Raw genomic sequence first — 17,095 nt, 5'->3', positions numbered from 1 at the left:
ACCCGCAGCAAGTAATAAGTTCCTCGAATGGACTCCTTTACAGAGCGAAAGCAGCCAGGGCAACACCGGCAACGAGGCCGAGACCGGCAGGGCCAGCGGTGGCAGCAGCACCGGTAGAGGTAGAGCTTTCACCAGTGGAAGTGCCAGAGGCAGAGGTACGAGTCGAAGAGCCAGTGGAAGAGGAGTCTGTGCTGTCGGTGGAGGTACCAGTAGAGGTAGCAGTGGAGGACTTGGATCGAGTGGAGGTGACCAGGCTCTTGCTGGCACTTCCGGAAGAAGATCCGGTAGCAGAGCCGGAGGGAACAGAGCCAGAGCCAGTGGCGCTACCGCTGGAGCTAGTAGCAGTGGAGCTACCAACATCACCAGGGTATCCAGAGGCACCTGAGGGCTCGGAGGTCAGACCAGCGGGGATACTAGCAGCAGGCTCTTGGGAGGTAGCGACCGCAGGCTGGCTGGTGACAGCGACAGGCTGGCCGGTCACAACACCGTCGGCATTGGTCTGGGTCAAGTACTGAGTGGCCGGGTTGCTCTATTAGCTCTGAGGTTAGGGAACGATACCTGCATGGAGGGAGTTAGCTGAGTGAAGAGCTTACTTGGGCCATAGCACCCTGAACGGCGAAGGCAGAGAGAGTAGCGAAGACGACGGAGGAACGCATTGTGAAAGTTGAAGTCAACAGTAACGAGTGTTGATATTAGAGGTAGGGTGTATGTATTAAGTAGTAGTAGAAAGTATCAATCAAGGCAGATGAACGACAGTGTTGGGGTAAGAAGATTTCGACCACAACAAACAACAGGAGACAGGGCAGTCTTATATGCCGCCATCGGCCCTGAAATGGCTTCAGCTTAGCCTAGCGACTCGTCAATGGACCACTCAGCATGCAAGCTGCCCGGCCTGCAGGTTCTAGTGCGGCGCTGGATCTGCAAGGTCGGCACCGGCCTGCTATTTTGGTTTGGTCTGGGGGTCACACCGGCTGGCTGCTGTGTTCACTTGATACGTAAGCCCGTTACCCTGCTGCTTTGTTTCTCTTAGACCTTTTCTGATACGCAGTTGACTTGATTTTTGCTTCCAAGTTTAGCATCGCCCCACTCCATCATCTATTCGCGGGTGTAGTGGCGTTGTCCGGCCTGAAAAGTACTTTGTCCATGTAGGTTTGTTGATGGTAAAAATGTTCTATCCCGACTGAATTGGGGAAAGACTGGCAATGTGGCAATTGTGGCAAGGCCCCCCCTCCCTGGCAGGGATTATTGCAGGCCCAACTGTTCAAGATGTCAACTGGGCCTTGATGCTGCGGTTGTTGACTGTAATCTTCCGGGGTAACCTCCCGGTGGACCGCGTGGAGGCATACGAGTCTCGGTGGCCAGCCATTCCCCGTCGACCCACACACAGACCGACGATCCAAACATTTGACTTCCTCGGTCCCAAGTCCGATGTTGAGCTGTTTGAGAGGCTAGACCTATTCTTGATCTTAGTGGCGCGGGTGAGACAAGAGGCCACTCTGCCGTCTTGCGCGCGATCGGCACCTGAGACATCACATTGATATTTTATGGACTGATCTTTTTCCAGGAGTACCGAGTTGATGCCTCCGCTCATGCTGTATTCGGTTGCGCCATCCGGGATCGATTTTCACGATCGTCGAAGCCCGCTCACCTGACTGGGTCAGGCGTTGATTTATTTGCAAAGTTGTGTTAATTGACCCTTCTTCGCTGCAACAGCATGCAGGGCTAGTCAAAAAAAGAAGTGTTCGTTTTGCTTTTATTTTCGTTTTAAGCTCCACTTTTTCCTGCGGACAACCCCGTTCGAAAGATTGGATCGACGCTGACATGTCTTGAATGATACCCTGTAGCTGGGACAGAGATGTCTTAGTTATCCATATCTACATAAAATTGCAGCAAAATATAGAGCATTTTATTCTCGTGAAATTTACTATTGGATAACTATTTCTGCTATTCATAACTAGTGGCATTGCGTGCAGCATACTAAATAACAGCTTGATCGTGTGAACTCGAAAGGTATCATTATGTCTTGCCCGTTTCCGGGCTTCGCTTCTGCCACGTACACCCCCTGCCCAGAAGGTTTACCCTTAATCTTAAGCTCCAACCCAATGACCCGTTTGTTTGATCCTTTGAACCGCCTTTCTTAAATCCTCCATGTAAAAATCATGCTGTCGCTGCTTGATACTCTGCGGGATCCACGGGTACATTAATCGAGTAGACGCCACAAACGCCTGATAAGCCACCCGGCTTGCAGGCGTGGGATGAAGATCATATTCTTGAGCTAGACGCTCTGGCAGCCAGTTCACTGTGATAATTCGGGCGAGAGGCATCGATGCAGCCACGCTAAGCGGCAGATTGATTGGGTATAGCAGGTCTCGACTTAACTTCCGCGCCATGTCGGTGACCTCTAACGTCTCGATATTATGATTCCAGTATTCCCAGAACTCAGCCAAATTTGTCGGCCACATTTCCGGCGGCATGCGCAGCGAAGTACCGAAGATGGCAGATTCTTTGAGGAGCGATTCCATTTCTGACTCGGACATCTTCCCGAAGAAGGTTTCGCGGACGAGAATGATGGAGAAGAAGAGAGTTGCTGCGGTCCATTTATGTAGCTCGGGATCATTGGCATCGTAATCTTCGCCTTTGACTCTGGCATGGTATTTATGAATCACGGAGAAGATGGCGGCTTTCTCTTCGGGGGTGCCGCATACAGCAGCGTTAAGGAATCGCGCGGTATTTCGGAGACGTTGTGGGATCCGTGTCGCGAAGCTGGAGTGTTTAAAGCTACCCTTGGCCAAAGCTGGGTGTGCAAACTGGCATAGGATAGCGACTTGTCCCCCCTAGTAAGTAAATATCATTTTCCACCACATTTCGTAGTTCTTTTGGTTCCGTGATTGTCTGGAATATGGTGGTGTTCGTGCTTGCAGCGGACGTGTTCTGGTTGTTTGTCATTATGGATAGAAACTTGATACAACCTCTCAGCTACTGTGAGTCTGCTTCTCGTCAAAGTGTTCAAGTTCCACTGCTGCAGAGTGCATGTATTATGTAGATAGTTATATCAAGGTCTGCCTTTGATGATGCCGCGGACCGAGGATCGCGGGATACACTTGGAAATTAAGCCCTTTTAAGAACCCGATCTTTGAAGTTGCGTTTGCATATGAAGCAGATTCTAGGCCCAGCTCTATTCCAGAAGCTTTCCTTTGATCAATACCCCGTTGTGGTATTCTAAGTCCCTTTGAATCCTGAATTTCCCCTCCAAATGGCTGTCACATGCCGGAAAATCCCGCCACTCCACCTGTCCGGCACTAAAAAGTTACTAGAAAAGTGGTCCCCTCTAGCAATTCATATTTACGAAGTATGCAAAAATTCCAGAGTGAGCATCTCAAAGGCGGAGTGTAGGTAAGTGATACTATCACTAATATATATCAGGAGGATATATACAGCCTACTCGATTTTGGTCACCAAGTGATGCTGAAATCCATGTCAGCCTAGATTCTATGATAGAACACAATGGGTTATGCACTCTGTGCGGACATATATAGATTCAACATTCAATGCTCAACCAGCAGACTGCATACCGCACCAGTCCCAAGGTTTGATGTCAGCGTTACTGGCTTTTGGTAAATCAAGGCGCTCCACACATGCTGGAAGCTGAATAGGCGCTAGCCCGTCCATCGATCCAAAATACTGTTCGGCGATCTTTCGCTTCATAGGCTTGTTCGATGTCGTACGCGGAAGGACTTCATCACCTCCGAGTACTCGCAAAAGGATAGGCAGCATGTGAACTGCCATGCCCCTTTCCAATAGATCCTTCCTGATCTGAGAGAGACCTATTTGTCGCTCAGGCAATAGATGTTGCGTATTTAGTCGGGCAACGACGGCGCATACTTGTCGTGAAAATGGATCTGGCACGGGTAAGACACAGGCTTCGTCGAAATATGGTAGATCCAGAATAAGACTTTCAATAGGAATTGTTGAGAACCGATAGTTCTGAAAAAGAACAACTGGGATTGCATTGTCAGAATGTTCGTTTGAATCTCAGTGAAAGACAGCGTGGATGTATGGACTTACAGTCGGCGTTCGATCGTCCACGGAAGACGTATTCGCCATCTTTGTATTCAGCTAGGTCATTGGTCTTGTAGTAACCCTCTGAGTCGAAGGCGTTCTTTGAACTTTTCTCATCGCTGATATATCTTTGAAGCCGAGGTAAGCATCATCATCGCAATTTGGGACCTCTGAATTGCATCAAGACTCACCCAATGAGCATCCTCGGACTCTTAACTAGAATTTCTCCACGATGACCTTCTGATAGCCTTACCTTGACGCCAGGTAATGGCAACCCAATAGATCCCTTCAAATACCATCAGAGGCCTGCAAGGGTAAACAAAAAAGTGGTACCTGGGGGATACTTACCCTCACATTGGAACGACTTCGACACGCAATTCCTCCCATCTCCGTGCCAGCATAAGTAGTTTCAAATGGCAGACCTGTCAGAGATTTCCAGAACTCTATTGTCGACGATTCACAAACCCCACCGGTACATTTGATTGAAGATAAATTGTTGAATGCGCCGGAATATTTTGATAAAGAACGGGTAGACAACCCGCCATCTTCATCCGTAAGAAGATGCTTCATCCAACGAAGCAAGGCGGGCGTGAAGAATACATCAGTGATCTTGTGCTTTGCTAGAGCATGCAAGACAGCCTCCGCGCGAGACTCTCTAACTTTCTCTCCGATGCTAACAAGGATACCCCCAGTCACGACCGGTTCGATCAGATTTCTCGCCCCACCTATCCAATGGCCGGGTCGATGATTCAGGACAGCGTTACCTTGCTCAACAGCTTGAAGCTCTGCGAAGCATATTCGAGGTAGCACGACTCCCTTGGGGCGTCCAGTGGTACCTGAAGTGAAAAGAACCATCCCTGGCCCAGCAGGATCAAGAGTAACAGAATTGTCAATCTCGACGTGGGTGCCGAGGACCGAGTCGGCACCGGTTTGGATGGGTATTACTATCGACGGGGTTGATTTGGTGTGTTCGCACATGTAAGTTCGAATATTTTCACCTGACTCAATGCAATCTTGCCCAACCAGCATGATGGTTGATTTCGCCTTTTCAAGCATATAATGAGCCTCTTCAGGCAAAGCACCAGATCCTATTTTCGGTAAATATTCGAGGACTCAAGAATTCACGATTCTGAATGCAATTATCATTACCTATTGGCACGCAAACCCCTCCAGCGGCTCTGATGGCAAAGAAGGCAACTAGGAATTCATAGCCACTACGAGAGCTCACGGTAACATATGTATTTAGCTCCTCCACTCTGCCACTTGAGGAGACCACCCATGATGGGAAATGTGCAAAGAGTGCTTCGCGCAACTGGACAATATCACCAAGTAGGTCTGAATATGATTTCTCAAAACCTAGCTCATCGTATATTATCTTCTTGGAAGCTGAAGTCTGACGAGCAGCATCAATGAGTCTGGCAAGAACGGGATCATTGGGGAAATGTATATCTGGCGGATCAACCTTCATATTGGAGGGGGATAAAAGGAGATCAAGTACTGGGATTGCAAGAGACAGAGATTTCCATTCCAGATAATTCCCAGTAGTCGAGGAGATCTCAATTGAATTTGAACTTTGAAGGAGTGTCGCCTCGTCTCCAGTAGTCGGGAATCATTCTACACTCGTATGATGACGACGCGCATAAGAATGTCTCAGTATTCGTATTAAGTTAGTGTTTCCAAGGTCAAACAGCTTGTCAACCAATCTTAATAACATCCCTTTCCTTCTTCAGGCGACAACTAGAAGGAAATCGCTAGCCACTGGAAATTCCCAATTGCAGGCTTGATGATCGGGGCCCATGCACCGATACGAGAAAAAAGGGCATTGGAGAGAACCTTGATCACAGGCATGATCAGCCACATAAATGAAGTATACCTGTAAGATCCCGTGTCTACTGGACTCGTTGAAGAATATTCCATCTTTATCTGACAAGCAATGTCTCGCGCAATGAAGGAATTTTGCACTGCTGAGTAGTTGAGGTCCTTATGCCTCACTGCTCAGGTAGCCGGATCAATAAAACATTAACTATACCATCAATTGAAGCTCTTCAGACCTCCCTGAAGGCTTCAGTAAAGCAAAAAGGTCTATCTTGCTTGGAATTGTCACGACCGTCCAGTGGCTGATTACCCGCCATCGTGCATTCCATCCGCAAGACGTTCGTCGATGCAGGATTCGTAAGCCTTCGATTATACTTCGGGATCGGAATTTGACAATCTATTAATGAATACAGACTGCGGCACAATCATCGGAATTTTCAGAGCCAACCTTCTGGAACTAAAATGACATCCGAAGCACTTGTTTCTCTTGATTTCACTTTAAAGGATCTATACGAATTTGATAGTTCAGAGAAGGCCTGCCCTACATTGGTATATTGTGTCAATGACTCGGGATCATCCAAATCCACCGAGTTTATTTACCACTCCGCACTCCAACAATCCGATGTGGACCCTGCAAGTCCTGAAGGCATCCTACGCTTGAAGGTGACATCTCAGCGATATGGCTTTCTGTCCGGGCCAATGCCGGTGGTTATCCTTGCGGTGGATTCAATAAATCCTCACTGGGACGAGATCTCCAGAGACCAATCTCAGATAAAACAGACCTTTTGTCACCTCGAACCGAGTCAACGACCAATATTGAGCTTCGCGACAAACCCTTCCGAGATTTATTTAGAGGAAGGCGGCTCGATTGCCGTGGTCCGGCCCCTTGACTGTCTATCTTGCCAACCACATCACGTTGATCGAAAGACACACTACGAGGTTCTTTCGAAAAGAGGTCTAATTTACTCTGGCCTACCAACTGCACCATCGTTGGTTATTGATACGCTCCTAAGCTATGACGAAGCTCATAACAGCTCGGAAATTGTGGACGAAGCTGCTCGCATGATCAAGCAGCTTGATACTCAGCCCATTCCCTTCGTCGCGAAATTTCCACAATCATGCGGCACAGGAACATTCATCGTGTCATGCGAAGATAGCCTCGCACAAATCAAGAAGATCCTCGCTATCCGCCTCCCAGAAATGCTCTCCAGATTGAGTAAAGCCAGTCACTCCTTGAATCCGTGCTCTCTTGTACTGGAGCGCTACATATCTGGGAAGGTTGTGGCCATATCACTATTTGTGACACCGAAAGGCCGTGCGATATTCATCTGTTGCTGCAAGCAAAGTATGAACGGCAAAGGATCCTGGATCGGAGCTTCAATCTCCTATCGGAAGCAAACAGAGCTCAGTCATAGATACCGGGAAATTGTCGATAAGGCTGCTCATTTCCTGTATGCGAAGGGGTACCACGGGCCAGCTGGTATTGATGTTGTCACTGATAGATCTGGAAATCAGTTTATCATAGACCTCAATGTTCGCATCACTGGCTCATTCTGCCTTGGATTGGTGACCGGGCATTTTACAAAGCGCGACCTATTCACTGCAGTCATAGAAAAGGGATTCTTCCCGTATCCAAGAAACATATTTGAGAAGGCATTTGCCACGGAAATCCGAGATGGACAAATTATTATTACTGGATGGGCTTATGAGGAGACAATACGAATGGGATATGGGGTTGTGATGATTGGAGGACGCGATAATAAGGAGGCTGGGAGTTTGCTTGAACGAGTTCGGGAACACGCGATGGGTTCATCTAAGTGAGGTTTTGATTACGAGTTATTACAATTGGCAAAACTATTTCAAAATGACCTTTTTGGTACATGGTACCATAGAATAGGAATAATATGAGATTCCTGGACCGTTGAGTATTTCATCGAGTAGACGAACGTTCATACATTCTCTAGCTTGAATCCCGACTGGGATTCCCGTCTGGTGATTTCAAGTTAGACGATGTGAGTCTCTGGAATGTGCTGACGCATGAGCGTTTCAAAGCTTGAAAGTTCAAATTTGCTCCCAAGATTAGCTCATATTCCGAGTCTACAGTAGGCAAGCCCCTTGAAAGAAGGTAAAAAGTACGGCCGATCGTTGCCATATTGAAAGTTACACTCCCTCCGTGAGTAGCGCGAAGATCAATACGCAAGGATCATCCATCGTAGATCTCATCTGGAATTCCAATGATGATCAATCCAAAGCAAGGAAAAATTGGGCATCTCATCCTACACGATTCGAAACTTTCGATATCCGAGGAAGCGAATGTCGGTCCGCTTCTACTCTCCTAGAGGATCTGACGATTACTGCATGTCTGATGATCCGAACCCTCCATCGAGAGAACAAAGCCGCAGATGTGAATTATGGAAAGAAAATCAACAGAGACCAAAGTCCCGCCAGGAGAGATGGAAATGCAACAACCATCAAAATGTGATTCGAGCGATGATGGGAAAACAGCCCAACTTTCAACGTCAACGCCATACACCATTCTCTCAGAGAGAGCCAAAAAAGGCACAATCTTAATTGTGGCGACAATAAATGCAAGTGCTTTCTTCGCGAATACTACATACTATCCGGCATTGAATTCCATATCGGAAGATTTGAACGTTTCTTCCAGCAAGATGTATTTGACTATCACATCGTACATGGTACGTCGACATGATTCGGAACTTACGTCTGAGATTGCATCTAATTCTATGCCAGATCATGCAAGGTATAGCTCCCATTGCCACGGGGAGCCTTTCAGATCGGAGGGGTAGAAGGCCGATACTTTTTGTTTGCATGAGCATTTGCGTTATCGCCAGCATTGGGTTGGCCTGTCAAAATGATTTCGTTGGATTAATGCTTCTGCGTTGCCTGCAGAGTATCGGATGTTCCGGTACCTTTACATCCACATTTGCGTTGGTAGTCGACATCATTGCTCGCTCTGAGCGTGGAAAATACTTAGCTTATGTTACAATTGGAAGCACCATCGGGACATCCACAGGCCCGATCATTGGAGGTGTCTTAACTCATAAATTGGGGTGGAGAAGTATCTTCTGGTTTCTGACAATCTGCTCCGGAATATCCACGTTAATGATCATCGTTCTTCTTCGGGAGACTTGCCGTGCAGTTGTTGGAAATGGAAGTATACCCCCTCCAGCGTGGAACAAACCTCTTTACTTCAAGAACTCATCGACTGGACCAGACTATGAAACCAAGACAAAATTCACCAGCCCGCCAAGGATTCTGGACTGCTTTAAGATCTTCTGGAAGAACCAAGAGGTGGGACTTCTTATCTTCTGCTGGTCACTGATGTGCTGGGGGCAGACTGTTATCGAAATCAGTCTTCCTGTCGTACTGGGAAAAAAGTACCATCTGGATCCACTCAAAGTGGGATTGTGTTATATTCCGTGGGCGACTGGAGCTATCGCAGCCCGGTGGAGCATTGGATCTTTGGGTGATTGGAATTTCAGACGTCTTGGCCGGAAAGCTGGTTTGGACATACAATCTAACAAGCAAACCAAGGCGCAGCTCAGAGCACTCCCACTTGAACGCATTCGATTGCAAATTGTCTTACCAGCAGTTTATGTGGCTTGTATCTTTACGGTAGCTTATAGCTGGGCGGCGGCTGTCAATGTTCACATCGCATGTCCTTTAGTTCTGTTGTTCTTTTTGGGAAACGCAATGACTGGCACGACAAACACGCTTTCTGCGCTGATTGGGGACCTTGAAGCATATAAGCCGGGAACAGTACGAGGAGCAATGGCGATATTCAAATGTTTGCCAGGGGCTGGTGTGGCGGCCGGTATCAATCCTGCAATTGCTTCGATAGGGTTTGGTTGGTTTGGGAGTATCATTAGCGGGGTTTGGGTAGCCTCGTCTGGGATCCTGTGGTTCATCTATTTTCATGGTCAGAAATGGAGAGATACTGCCAGTAGAGAGGACGAGAAGAAAAGGGCAGTAGAGACTTGTTCACCACGGTATGCCTAGATTCCGATATGTCAGATTCGATGAACACATATTTACCATAGATTTCTCGACTAATATAATTTTATAAACATTACAAGAGCTCGAGAATAGATGCATGTGAGATCAGAGATCTAGATTACATCGAAGAATTGATAGCGCACCTACCCAGTGAAACGGGATAGGATTCTCGAGGCAGCACGGTCGGTACGTGCAGGCCGAATGGGGCAGAAGGATGAGGGTAAACAACACCCCAACTAGGGCTGACTGCTGGCACTCTCTCGAATAGGCTGGAACTCGTGTAATTGATCTCCGTGTGATGCTAAAGATACTATCTAAGTGAATGTATATAAACTCCCTTCCAAATTAAGCCAATTCCCTTACATAAATCCTCCTACTGGCAGGCAGGCCGATACTCCCCCACTACACTAGTTATATGTAGAATTCATCTATGCTTTTCCCATGGATTCCATCATTTCAACACTCCGAATAGCATTTTCCAATCAAGATATCCGCATGTATTGAGGAAGTTTGCATCTAGAAAGAACTGATGTCTTTGAAAACTGTACCAATTTTCTGAAAACAGGAAAGATTTGAAAGCATACGTGATTATGCGTGTGTCCCCTTTGTCGTGGTCAAACACGAGGCATGCGCCGTTGGCTTCTGCGTCTCGAATATCGAGTTTTTGTTTGAATTTAGTTGATGCTTTGCGTTTACTCGATTGTCATCAAACCAGCATGCCATGAGATGCAAACCTATGACTGGAGACATGACAAAGTAATAGCCATCGAGATAGCCTAGTCCTTGGTCTCGAACTGAGAAACCAGTTGTGTTATTTACTGTGGTTTGCTGCGCCCAAATTGTAGTCTATTGTCTACCAGTACTATCAATCTTACATGGAAGAACCAAGAATCCGGAGAAAACTCTCCCCGCCATATTTCATTGATCAACTGGAGAAAGATAAATGTAGATCATTCAGAGTAAGAAACCCACCCACCCACCCATCCAACCGCCGCCTTCACGCTGATGCCAGGTAAGACCCTTTAGCTATCGGACCCTTAAACTCCGGGATGGATGCTGGCTCTTAGAGCCTCGCGGACTTGGTCAGCAGTCAATTCTACACTGACGGGCACGAGCACCTTGACGATGCATTTTCCCGACAGACAATCGTAAGTCGATCCGAACCTGGCTTTACTTTTCGCCCCAATCTGAACGTTGTGGTTAATTGGGCCGTGGGTCGTGATCTAAGATACAAGAATGATCATGTTAGTCTTTGAAGCTGGCTAGTTTGACTTGTGAACTTATATTGCGTCTAATGAGCGCAAAGTCATCATCGGCAATGATGCGGCTCAGACCTCCCGTTGGGGAGAGGATAGTTAGATGGTCATCAGTGAGGTCGTCGATGAATCTTTGGACAGCGTGGAATGCGATGCTAGGCATTTTGGATGGCTGGTGGAAACATCGTTAGGTGGATGGATCGAGAGATGGATGGAAAACTCCTGAGGGGAGATTCAGACGTACATGCTAATGTCCTGAGATGATGTGAGAGAGACTTGATCAGTGATGAGAAGATTGTAGCTGAAGTGAGGTTAATGATTGGAGAGAAGATGATGATTGAAGAGAACATGATGAATGAAAAGAGGAAGGTGACGGATGGGAGGATGAGAGGAGCAGAGATGACGAGGAGAGGATAGAGGAGAAGAATGGAAAATAAACCAAGAAGGAAGTGAGTGAATGAGTGAGTGAATAGATGGCAGGAAAGGAAGGAACGACTTTGATATTGGAGTGAATGAGCCCATTTAGGAAGGAACGATGAAAAGGAGCACCACCTACCACAGTATGGAATACGTCAGTATGCAAGTAGACCGGTATAAAGAGATTGGTCTACCAGACGGTACCATGCTAAAATGGTTAGATATGCAGTGGTATCAAATGGAAGAGCGGTTTTATATTCTATTTCCAGTGAACTGAAGACAGCAAGAAAAGAGAGAGAGAAAACGGTTAATTTTCATTGCGCGATAATTAAACCAGCGAAATAATTCTAGCTTCATAACAATGAAGGAGCAGGCATGCTAGTAACGAGTAATCAAAAATCAATGACCAAGCCGATCACGAAGACTTTGTGGGCTTGAATTTCCGCCGAGAACTTCATCTAACCATTCTTCACTTTCCTCGCGCGCCATACCATTATGAACATACTGCAAAGCAGCATCGAAATCTCTCTGAAGCTGACTCGAGTTGAAGACATCAACCCACCCGGGGGCCATTTCCTTCATCTCAGCAATGAATATCTGTCGTAGAAATTATCGTTTCCCATTCGCATAAATCACTAAAGTATCCAAAGCCTTCCTCGTCTGATTCAGACTCAATTTCCTCGTACACTTTGATGTCCGAGATGGAGAATCGCGAAGGGCCTTGTAAAAATCGAGGATAATAGCAAGCCTTCCACAGTGGCAGTGCAGACACACACGCCCAGTCCAGTACACCCATCAGCTTCCCATTGTCATTGACCATGATACTATGGTTGTTGAGGTCATCATGGGTAATCATTGTGGGCTCTGGAAGTTGAGAGGTCCGGAGGAAGAGACGATGAACTAATCCTTCGAGCTTCGATATGATTACCTGAGTCGATTCAATTTGGATGATTTCCCTCTTCCTATCATCACCGCGTCCTTCCTCGGTGCGGAACTTGGCGAGTAGTTTCTCGCAGTCGTTTCTAGCGAAAGCAAGCCGGGAGCTCATCCAATCTTGACTGGAGTGGAAAGGCCCTGCATCGACATTCTGTCGAGCGTGAGATCCCCAGAGGAATCCAAGAGACACTATGCGCCCAACGTTTGATATTATCTCGAGGCTCGGAGGTATCAGCTGCCGGGTGACTTGTCGGCGATTTTGGCTTGACAGAACCCATCCATGACGTGAACACATCGGGGAGAATCTTAGACTGCCTCTTCGCCATGGAATTTGAGACCCAAAAAGGGATTTTTTCTTGCGTCTGTGTCTGTGTCATCAGAGTCGCAAGTTGAAGATGAATTTCGGCTTTTTTTCCACGGTGATGATATTGCCTGACTTTTGTTCCATCGCTTTTCCCACGGAGAGACGAGGGAACCTAGGAATCTTCCAGCGTGGCCGGGGGCGCCAGCAGATGGCTTGCAAGAAAACATGCACTGCCCTGTTGGCGTGAGCTTCTAATTTGAAGCTGAATCCTCGGGTGTTGTCCCAGGTGGATAGATGTTGCCGATCATCTCGAGCTGATTCTTCCACAAGGAAGAGCAAAGGCCTGCTACCCGCCGGACCAAATTCGACTTGACTGCAAATGATAGGCTCCTCCACAAGTCGGACAAAGGCTTTCCTGGCACTTCTGCCATCAAAATCCATTCAAATCCAATTTCACTGTTTCGAGTTGCATCCCACGCGAGGACTTTGGGCAAGGGGGTATCTGTCATGCGGCAGACCCAGTCTAAGGTTGCGACCTAGCTTTTGGTTTTGTGCACAGGCTGGACAGGAAGAGATACGCGCATGATATATGTTTCCTCATTGTGGTGGACTTTGTAGATCTTGTTGAAGCCGCCTTGGGTTAGAAACTTGACTTGAATTTCGGTCGACAGGTGGATGGCCTCCATGGTCTTCTCGATGGAGATAATATCGGGCTCGTATGTCCACCCTGGAATGAGGTCAAATAAGTCTTCTTTCCACCGTAGGCTGCGAAAAGGGTCCGAAGACATTGGAGGAAGTTCCGGTTCATCGACTGCTGTGCCAAGTGGATTGTCCATTATCGAGCAGAGCTGACAAGTAAGCTAAATTTGAGGCGTGAGTGAGCGAAGCCAAAATAAGCCTGAGTCAAGCTACCTATGGTGAGGATTTGTTCAGAATGAAAGTTGGAGGAGTTGAGTTGAGCGAGAGCTGGTCATCTTTGCTCACATCTACAATGGACATGTCAGGTGATCAGTGCTCATTCGCTCCTTCCTTATAGCAGCCCCACATCCAGTTCCTAATCTGGTCTAGTACTCTTCCCCGATTGGCTCACAGCGGACTACAGTATATCCACGCCGTAGTTTGTATACAAACTTCTCTTATTCTGGCACTTGAAAAGGGAATTGGGTTCTCACGCTGAAAGTTTCGAATGGGAGCCTCTGGCCTCTGTGGTTCCAGATGTATGTACTCTCACTGCCAGCACTTGGATCGAAAATCCCTCCTGTCTGGTAGACCGCTTCTTTGGAATCTTGATATGATGAACCCTCAATACATTCACAGAACAATCAGGCCCTGCAGTATGCACACCATCCTTCCTAAATATCGATAGGTAAGCTGGGAGCGGAGCCGCTGAGATTCTTATTTCATGATCTCGTCCAACCAATCACTGACAGACGCGGCCAGTACAGCGGTGACGATCACTGATCTTCAAGTAGCGACGAATATAACCGCAACGGCAACACCTTGTGTTCCCAGAATCTAGCGGAATACAACGAAGCAGCCTCAGCAGCTATGGAACCTCTTATGCCTTTTGTTCGCATCGAATGCAAAGCCTAAACCATTCGACCCAGGTCTGTACGAAGGAATTGGAAGCTTACTGAAGTTGGTTTCTAGCAATAATCGACCTCGAAGCTTCCCTTCAACAAAAGGCTTACTCAAGGCCCATCCGATATTTACCACCAGAGGTATTGTATTGGTCTTTGGGAAGTTTATTGCTTAGATGACATCTATTAACTCACCTAGGGGCATGCACGCATATCCTTTATTTACGGCAGACCATGCCATCAAAAACTGGTCAACTTCGTTTTCCTCTAAATTTTTATCCCAGCACCAGGAAAGAAAGCAAATTAGGTAGTTTGCTTTCTTTAGGTATAGGGATTGCTTCCAATCTGTCAAACGGAAGTCGGATATGTGGATAGCCGGTCAATATTCGGAGACCCAACCGGGATGTCCAAATTCGGTGCTGCGACGATGATCTTGAATATGCACCTACTCATTGGCCTGCGAGAACAGCCAAAAGCCACAAAACAAGAGTCAGATGGTTTGGGAATATGAATAATGATCATTTGACAAGAATTCTCGTTCGTGCATTCTGTTGCGGGCTCCATTGAAGATGGCTAGCCCCATTTCCACCCCGCAATCCCCGCAGTCCCCGCAATATTTCATGCGCCATCATTCTATACTATCCGTTGGGGCCTAGTCTGCTATTATGTATGAGGTATGGGATTATGAGCTAATGCCGAGTGCTATACTGACCGGCAAAGCGTTCATCCTGAGTATGTCTATAAGATAACCAACTACCAGACCTCAACTCGGGGAGGAGAATGTCAGTTTCTGATGTCTCGCGAACCATGTTGCTTGAACTTTTTCTCTTAATGATAGCCTGCCTTGCGGCAGCAAGGCCAAGTATCAAATCGGAGACAGATGCAGTCAAGGTTTCGTTGCCAATATTCACGGTTCAAGGTGCGGTGTCAGATAATTCCTCATCAGTGCGCGTCTTCCGGGGCATTCCCTATGCTGAACCACCTATCGGAGAATTACGTTTCCGTCCGCCTGTCACTAAAAGACCTGTACCTGGGATTATCGATGCCACAAAGTTCAAGGAAATCTGCCCTATCTGGAATCAAGGTGGTGCCAGCATCTACACCGAGTATATCACTGGCAATACTCCTTATACCTACCTGAAGCAGGGAGAGGATTGTTTGAATCTTAACATTTGGACTCCCATCAACGCAACACATGACAGTGACCTAACTGTGATGATATGGGTTCATGGTGGCGGGTATTTGACATCCTTGGCCATTTTTCTTTCAGTGCTAACATGGTTGGCTCCAGAAATACCGGCGGCAATGCTGCTCAGCCTTACAAAGAAGGCACTTTTCTCTCGCTGAATCAGAATGTCATCGTGGTTTCTTTAGAGTAGCTCCTCCTTGCTCCCATGTCTATCGGCTTCCCCTTTTTGTTATATATGTCTAATACACTTCACAACAGTTACCGACTAAATATCTTCGGCTATCCTGGCCGCGTCCCTGCATTTGGAGGCAACAATCTAAATCCCGGCTTACTTGATATCCGCAAGGCCGTTGAATGGACCTACACATATATCAAATTCTTCGGAGGAAACCCAGAGAATATGATTCTCTTCGGTCAATCTGCTGGGGGTCAGAACGTTGACTACTACAGCTATGCATGGGCAACAGATCCTCTTGTAAAGGGATTTATTTCGGAGAGTGGTGTCGCAACCCTATCGTCAAGTGAAGATTATGTAGGCGGGAATTGGACTTATGTGGCCGATCATTTCAACTGCACTGGTGATGAAGATCAGCAGCTTCAATGTTTACAATCTGTTCCATGGGAAGATTTGATTGAACTTTCTTATTCCTACAATTCGACCTTGAACGGCGGAAAAGAACTGAAATTCGGCCCTCTGTCGGACAATCAGACCGTCTTTAGTAACTATCAAGACCTTAGGAGACGAGGACAATATGGAAAGGGTGTGAGTTCTTTTGCGCTGTCTACCTCTTATACTTACTTAATCCTCTTAGGGCTACTTGACCGGCAACACCGAGAATGAGGCTGAGACTCTCGTCAGGCCATATTCAATTGCCACTGGACCAAACCAGACCTTAGTGGCTGCCGCAACCGATAAACTATTCCACTGTCCTACTAATGCCTCAGCGACGTAAGTGGCACTGAAAATATGGAATACCCAAAAGGGAACTAATGAAGATCGCCAGTGAGCGCTCAGGAAATGGGACTCCCCAATGGAGATATTATTACCGTGGAGTGTGGCCGAACCAAAACCCGCTTCCTTGGCTTGGGGCATACCATTCCAGTAGGTCAGCTTCGAAATGTATTTCGGATGATTTCTAACTCTTCCGAATAGGCGAGATTCCACAAGTCTGGGGAACTGGTGAAACATGGGGCGGAAATAGACTCGGTGGTCCCAACACCCCCGAAGAAGCTGCCTTCAGCCGCTACATTCAAAGGGCATGGGCGGCTTTTGCGAAAGACCCTATCCACGGTCTTTCCAAGCTAGGTTGGCCACATTACGATGGAAAAAGAAACACCTTGGTCCAGCTGGGATACAAAAACTCCACACTTCCCCAATTCGTGGATCCTGCCGAAGTTGATCGGAGTTGCACATTGTCAGGGCATGCTGTAAGACTGGAAACCCGTGAAAATTCCGAAAAATATTCGATACTCATGCATCCATAGGGGTCTTAGCTCTTTAGCAATAAGGTGACTTTTCAGG

General features: G+C 47.1%; 9 protein-coding genes across 9 annotated transcripts; 4 read left to right on the top strand and 5 right to left on the bottom strand.

Annotated features, from left to right (window-relative positions):
- Positions 1 to 37: 37 nt before the first annotated feature.
- On the bottom strand, positions 38 to 656 carry N7469_000905 (uncharacterized protein; the record flags this gene model as incomplete). The annotated part of the gene is made up of 2 exons (XM_056639825.1): positions 38 to 529; positions 594 to 656. 2 exons carry the CDS (start codon positions 654 to 656, stop codon positions 38 to 40), a joined length of 555 nt encoding a protein of 184 aa, XP_056505582.1.
- A 546-nt stretch (positions 657 to 1,202) lies between these two features.
- N7469_000904 (uncharacterized protein) lies at positions 1,203 to 1,538 on the top strand (the record flags this gene model as incomplete). The annotated part of the gene is made up of 1 exon (XM_056639824.1): positions 1,203 to 1,538. The coding sequence occupies one exon, from the start codon at positions 1,203 to 1,205 to the stop codon at positions 1,536 to 1,538; it is 336 nt and encodes a 111-aa protein (XP_056505581.1).
- Positions 1,539 to 2,087: 549 nt separating this feature from the next.
- Positions 2,088 to 2,946, bottom strand: N7469_000903 (oxygenase MpaB family protein; the record flags this gene model as incomplete). Its single annotated transcript, XM_056639823.1, has 2 exons — positions 2,088 to 2,807; positions 2,863 to 2,946. The coding sequence occupies 2 exons, from the start codon at positions 2,944 to 2,946 to the stop codon at positions 2,088 to 2,090; spliced, it is 804 nt and encodes a 267-aa protein (XP_056505580.1).
- A 606-nt stretch (positions 2,947 to 3,552) lies between these two features.
- Positions 3,553 to 5,527, bottom strand: N7469_000902 (class I adenylate-forming enzyme family protein; the record flags this gene model as incomplete). Its single annotated transcript, XM_056639822.1, has 5 exons — positions 3,553 to 3,998; positions 4,066 to 4,187; positions 4,251 to 4,345; positions 4,408 to 5,147; positions 5,209 to 5,527. The coding sequence occupies 5 exons, from the start codon at positions 5,525 to 5,527 to the stop codon at positions 3,553 to 3,555; spliced, it is 1,722 nt and encodes a 573-aa protein (XP_056505579.1).
- Positions 5,528 to 6,336: 809 nt separating this feature from the next.
- N7469_000901 (solid-state culture specific protein) lies at positions 6,337 to 7,695 on the top strand (the record flags this gene model as incomplete). Its single annotated transcript, XM_056639821.1, has 1 exon — positions 6,337 to 7,695. The coding sequence occupies one exon, from the start codon at positions 6,337 to 6,339 to the stop codon at positions 7,693 to 7,695; it is 1,359 nt and encodes a 452-aa protein (XP_056505578.1).
- A 1,008-nt stretch (positions 7,696 to 8,703) lies between these two features.
- Positions 8,704 to 9,894, top strand: N7469_000900 (uncharacterized protein; the record flags this gene model as incomplete). Its single annotated transcript, XM_056639820.1, has 1 exon — positions 8,704 to 9,894. The coding sequence occupies one exon, from the start codon at positions 8,704 to 8,706 to the stop codon at positions 9,892 to 9,894; it is 1,191 nt and encodes a 396-aa protein (XP_056505577.1).
- A 2,253-nt stretch (positions 9,895 to 12,147) lies between these two features.
- On the bottom strand, positions 12,148 to 13,031 carry N7469_000899 (uncharacterized protein; the record flags this gene model as incomplete). The annotated part of the gene is made up of 2 exons (XM_056639819.1): positions 12,148 to 12,689; positions 12,977 to 13,031. 2 exons carry the CDS (start codon positions 13,029 to 13,031, stop codon positions 12,148 to 12,150), a joined length of 597 nt encoding a protein of 198 aa, XP_056505576.1.
- Positions 13,032 to 13,055: 24 nt separating this feature from the next.
- N7469_000898 (uncharacterized protein) lies at positions 13,056 to 13,640 on the bottom strand (the record flags this gene model as incomplete). Its single annotated transcript, XM_056639818.1, has 2 exons — positions 13,056 to 13,340; positions 13,362 to 13,640. The coding sequence occupies 2 exons, from the start codon at positions 13,638 to 13,640 to the stop codon at positions 13,056 to 13,058; spliced, it is 564 nt and encodes a 187-aa protein (XP_056505575.1).
- Positions 13,641 to 15,191: 1,551 nt separating this feature from the next.
- Positions 15,192 to 17,058, top strand: N7469_000897 (uncharacterized protein; the record flags this gene model as incomplete). The annotated part of the gene is made up of 5 exons (XM_056639817.1): positions 15,192 to 15,622; positions 15,832 to 16,336; positions 16,386 to 16,522; positions 16,578 to 16,675; positions 16,727 to 17,058. 5 exons carry the CDS (start codon positions 15,192 to 15,194, stop codon positions 17,056 to 17,058), a joined length of 1,503 nt encoding a protein of 500 aa, XP_056505574.1.
- Between the last annotated feature and the right edge of the window lie 37 nt (positions 17,059 to 17,095).

Source organism: Penicillium citrinum (assembly GCF_028827155.1).
Source record: "Penicillium citrinum strain IBT 23319 chromosome Unknown utg000001l:1.0-4955037.0:1.0-4956770.0, whole genome shotgun sequence".
In the NCBI taxonomy this organism is placed as follows: Eukaryota; Fungi; Ascomycota; class Eurotiomycetes; order Eurotiales; family Aspergillaceae; genus Penicillium; species Penicillium citrinum.
Note: the sequence above shows the minus strand (reverse complement) of the source record. Positions and strands in the feature narration are given on the sequence as shown.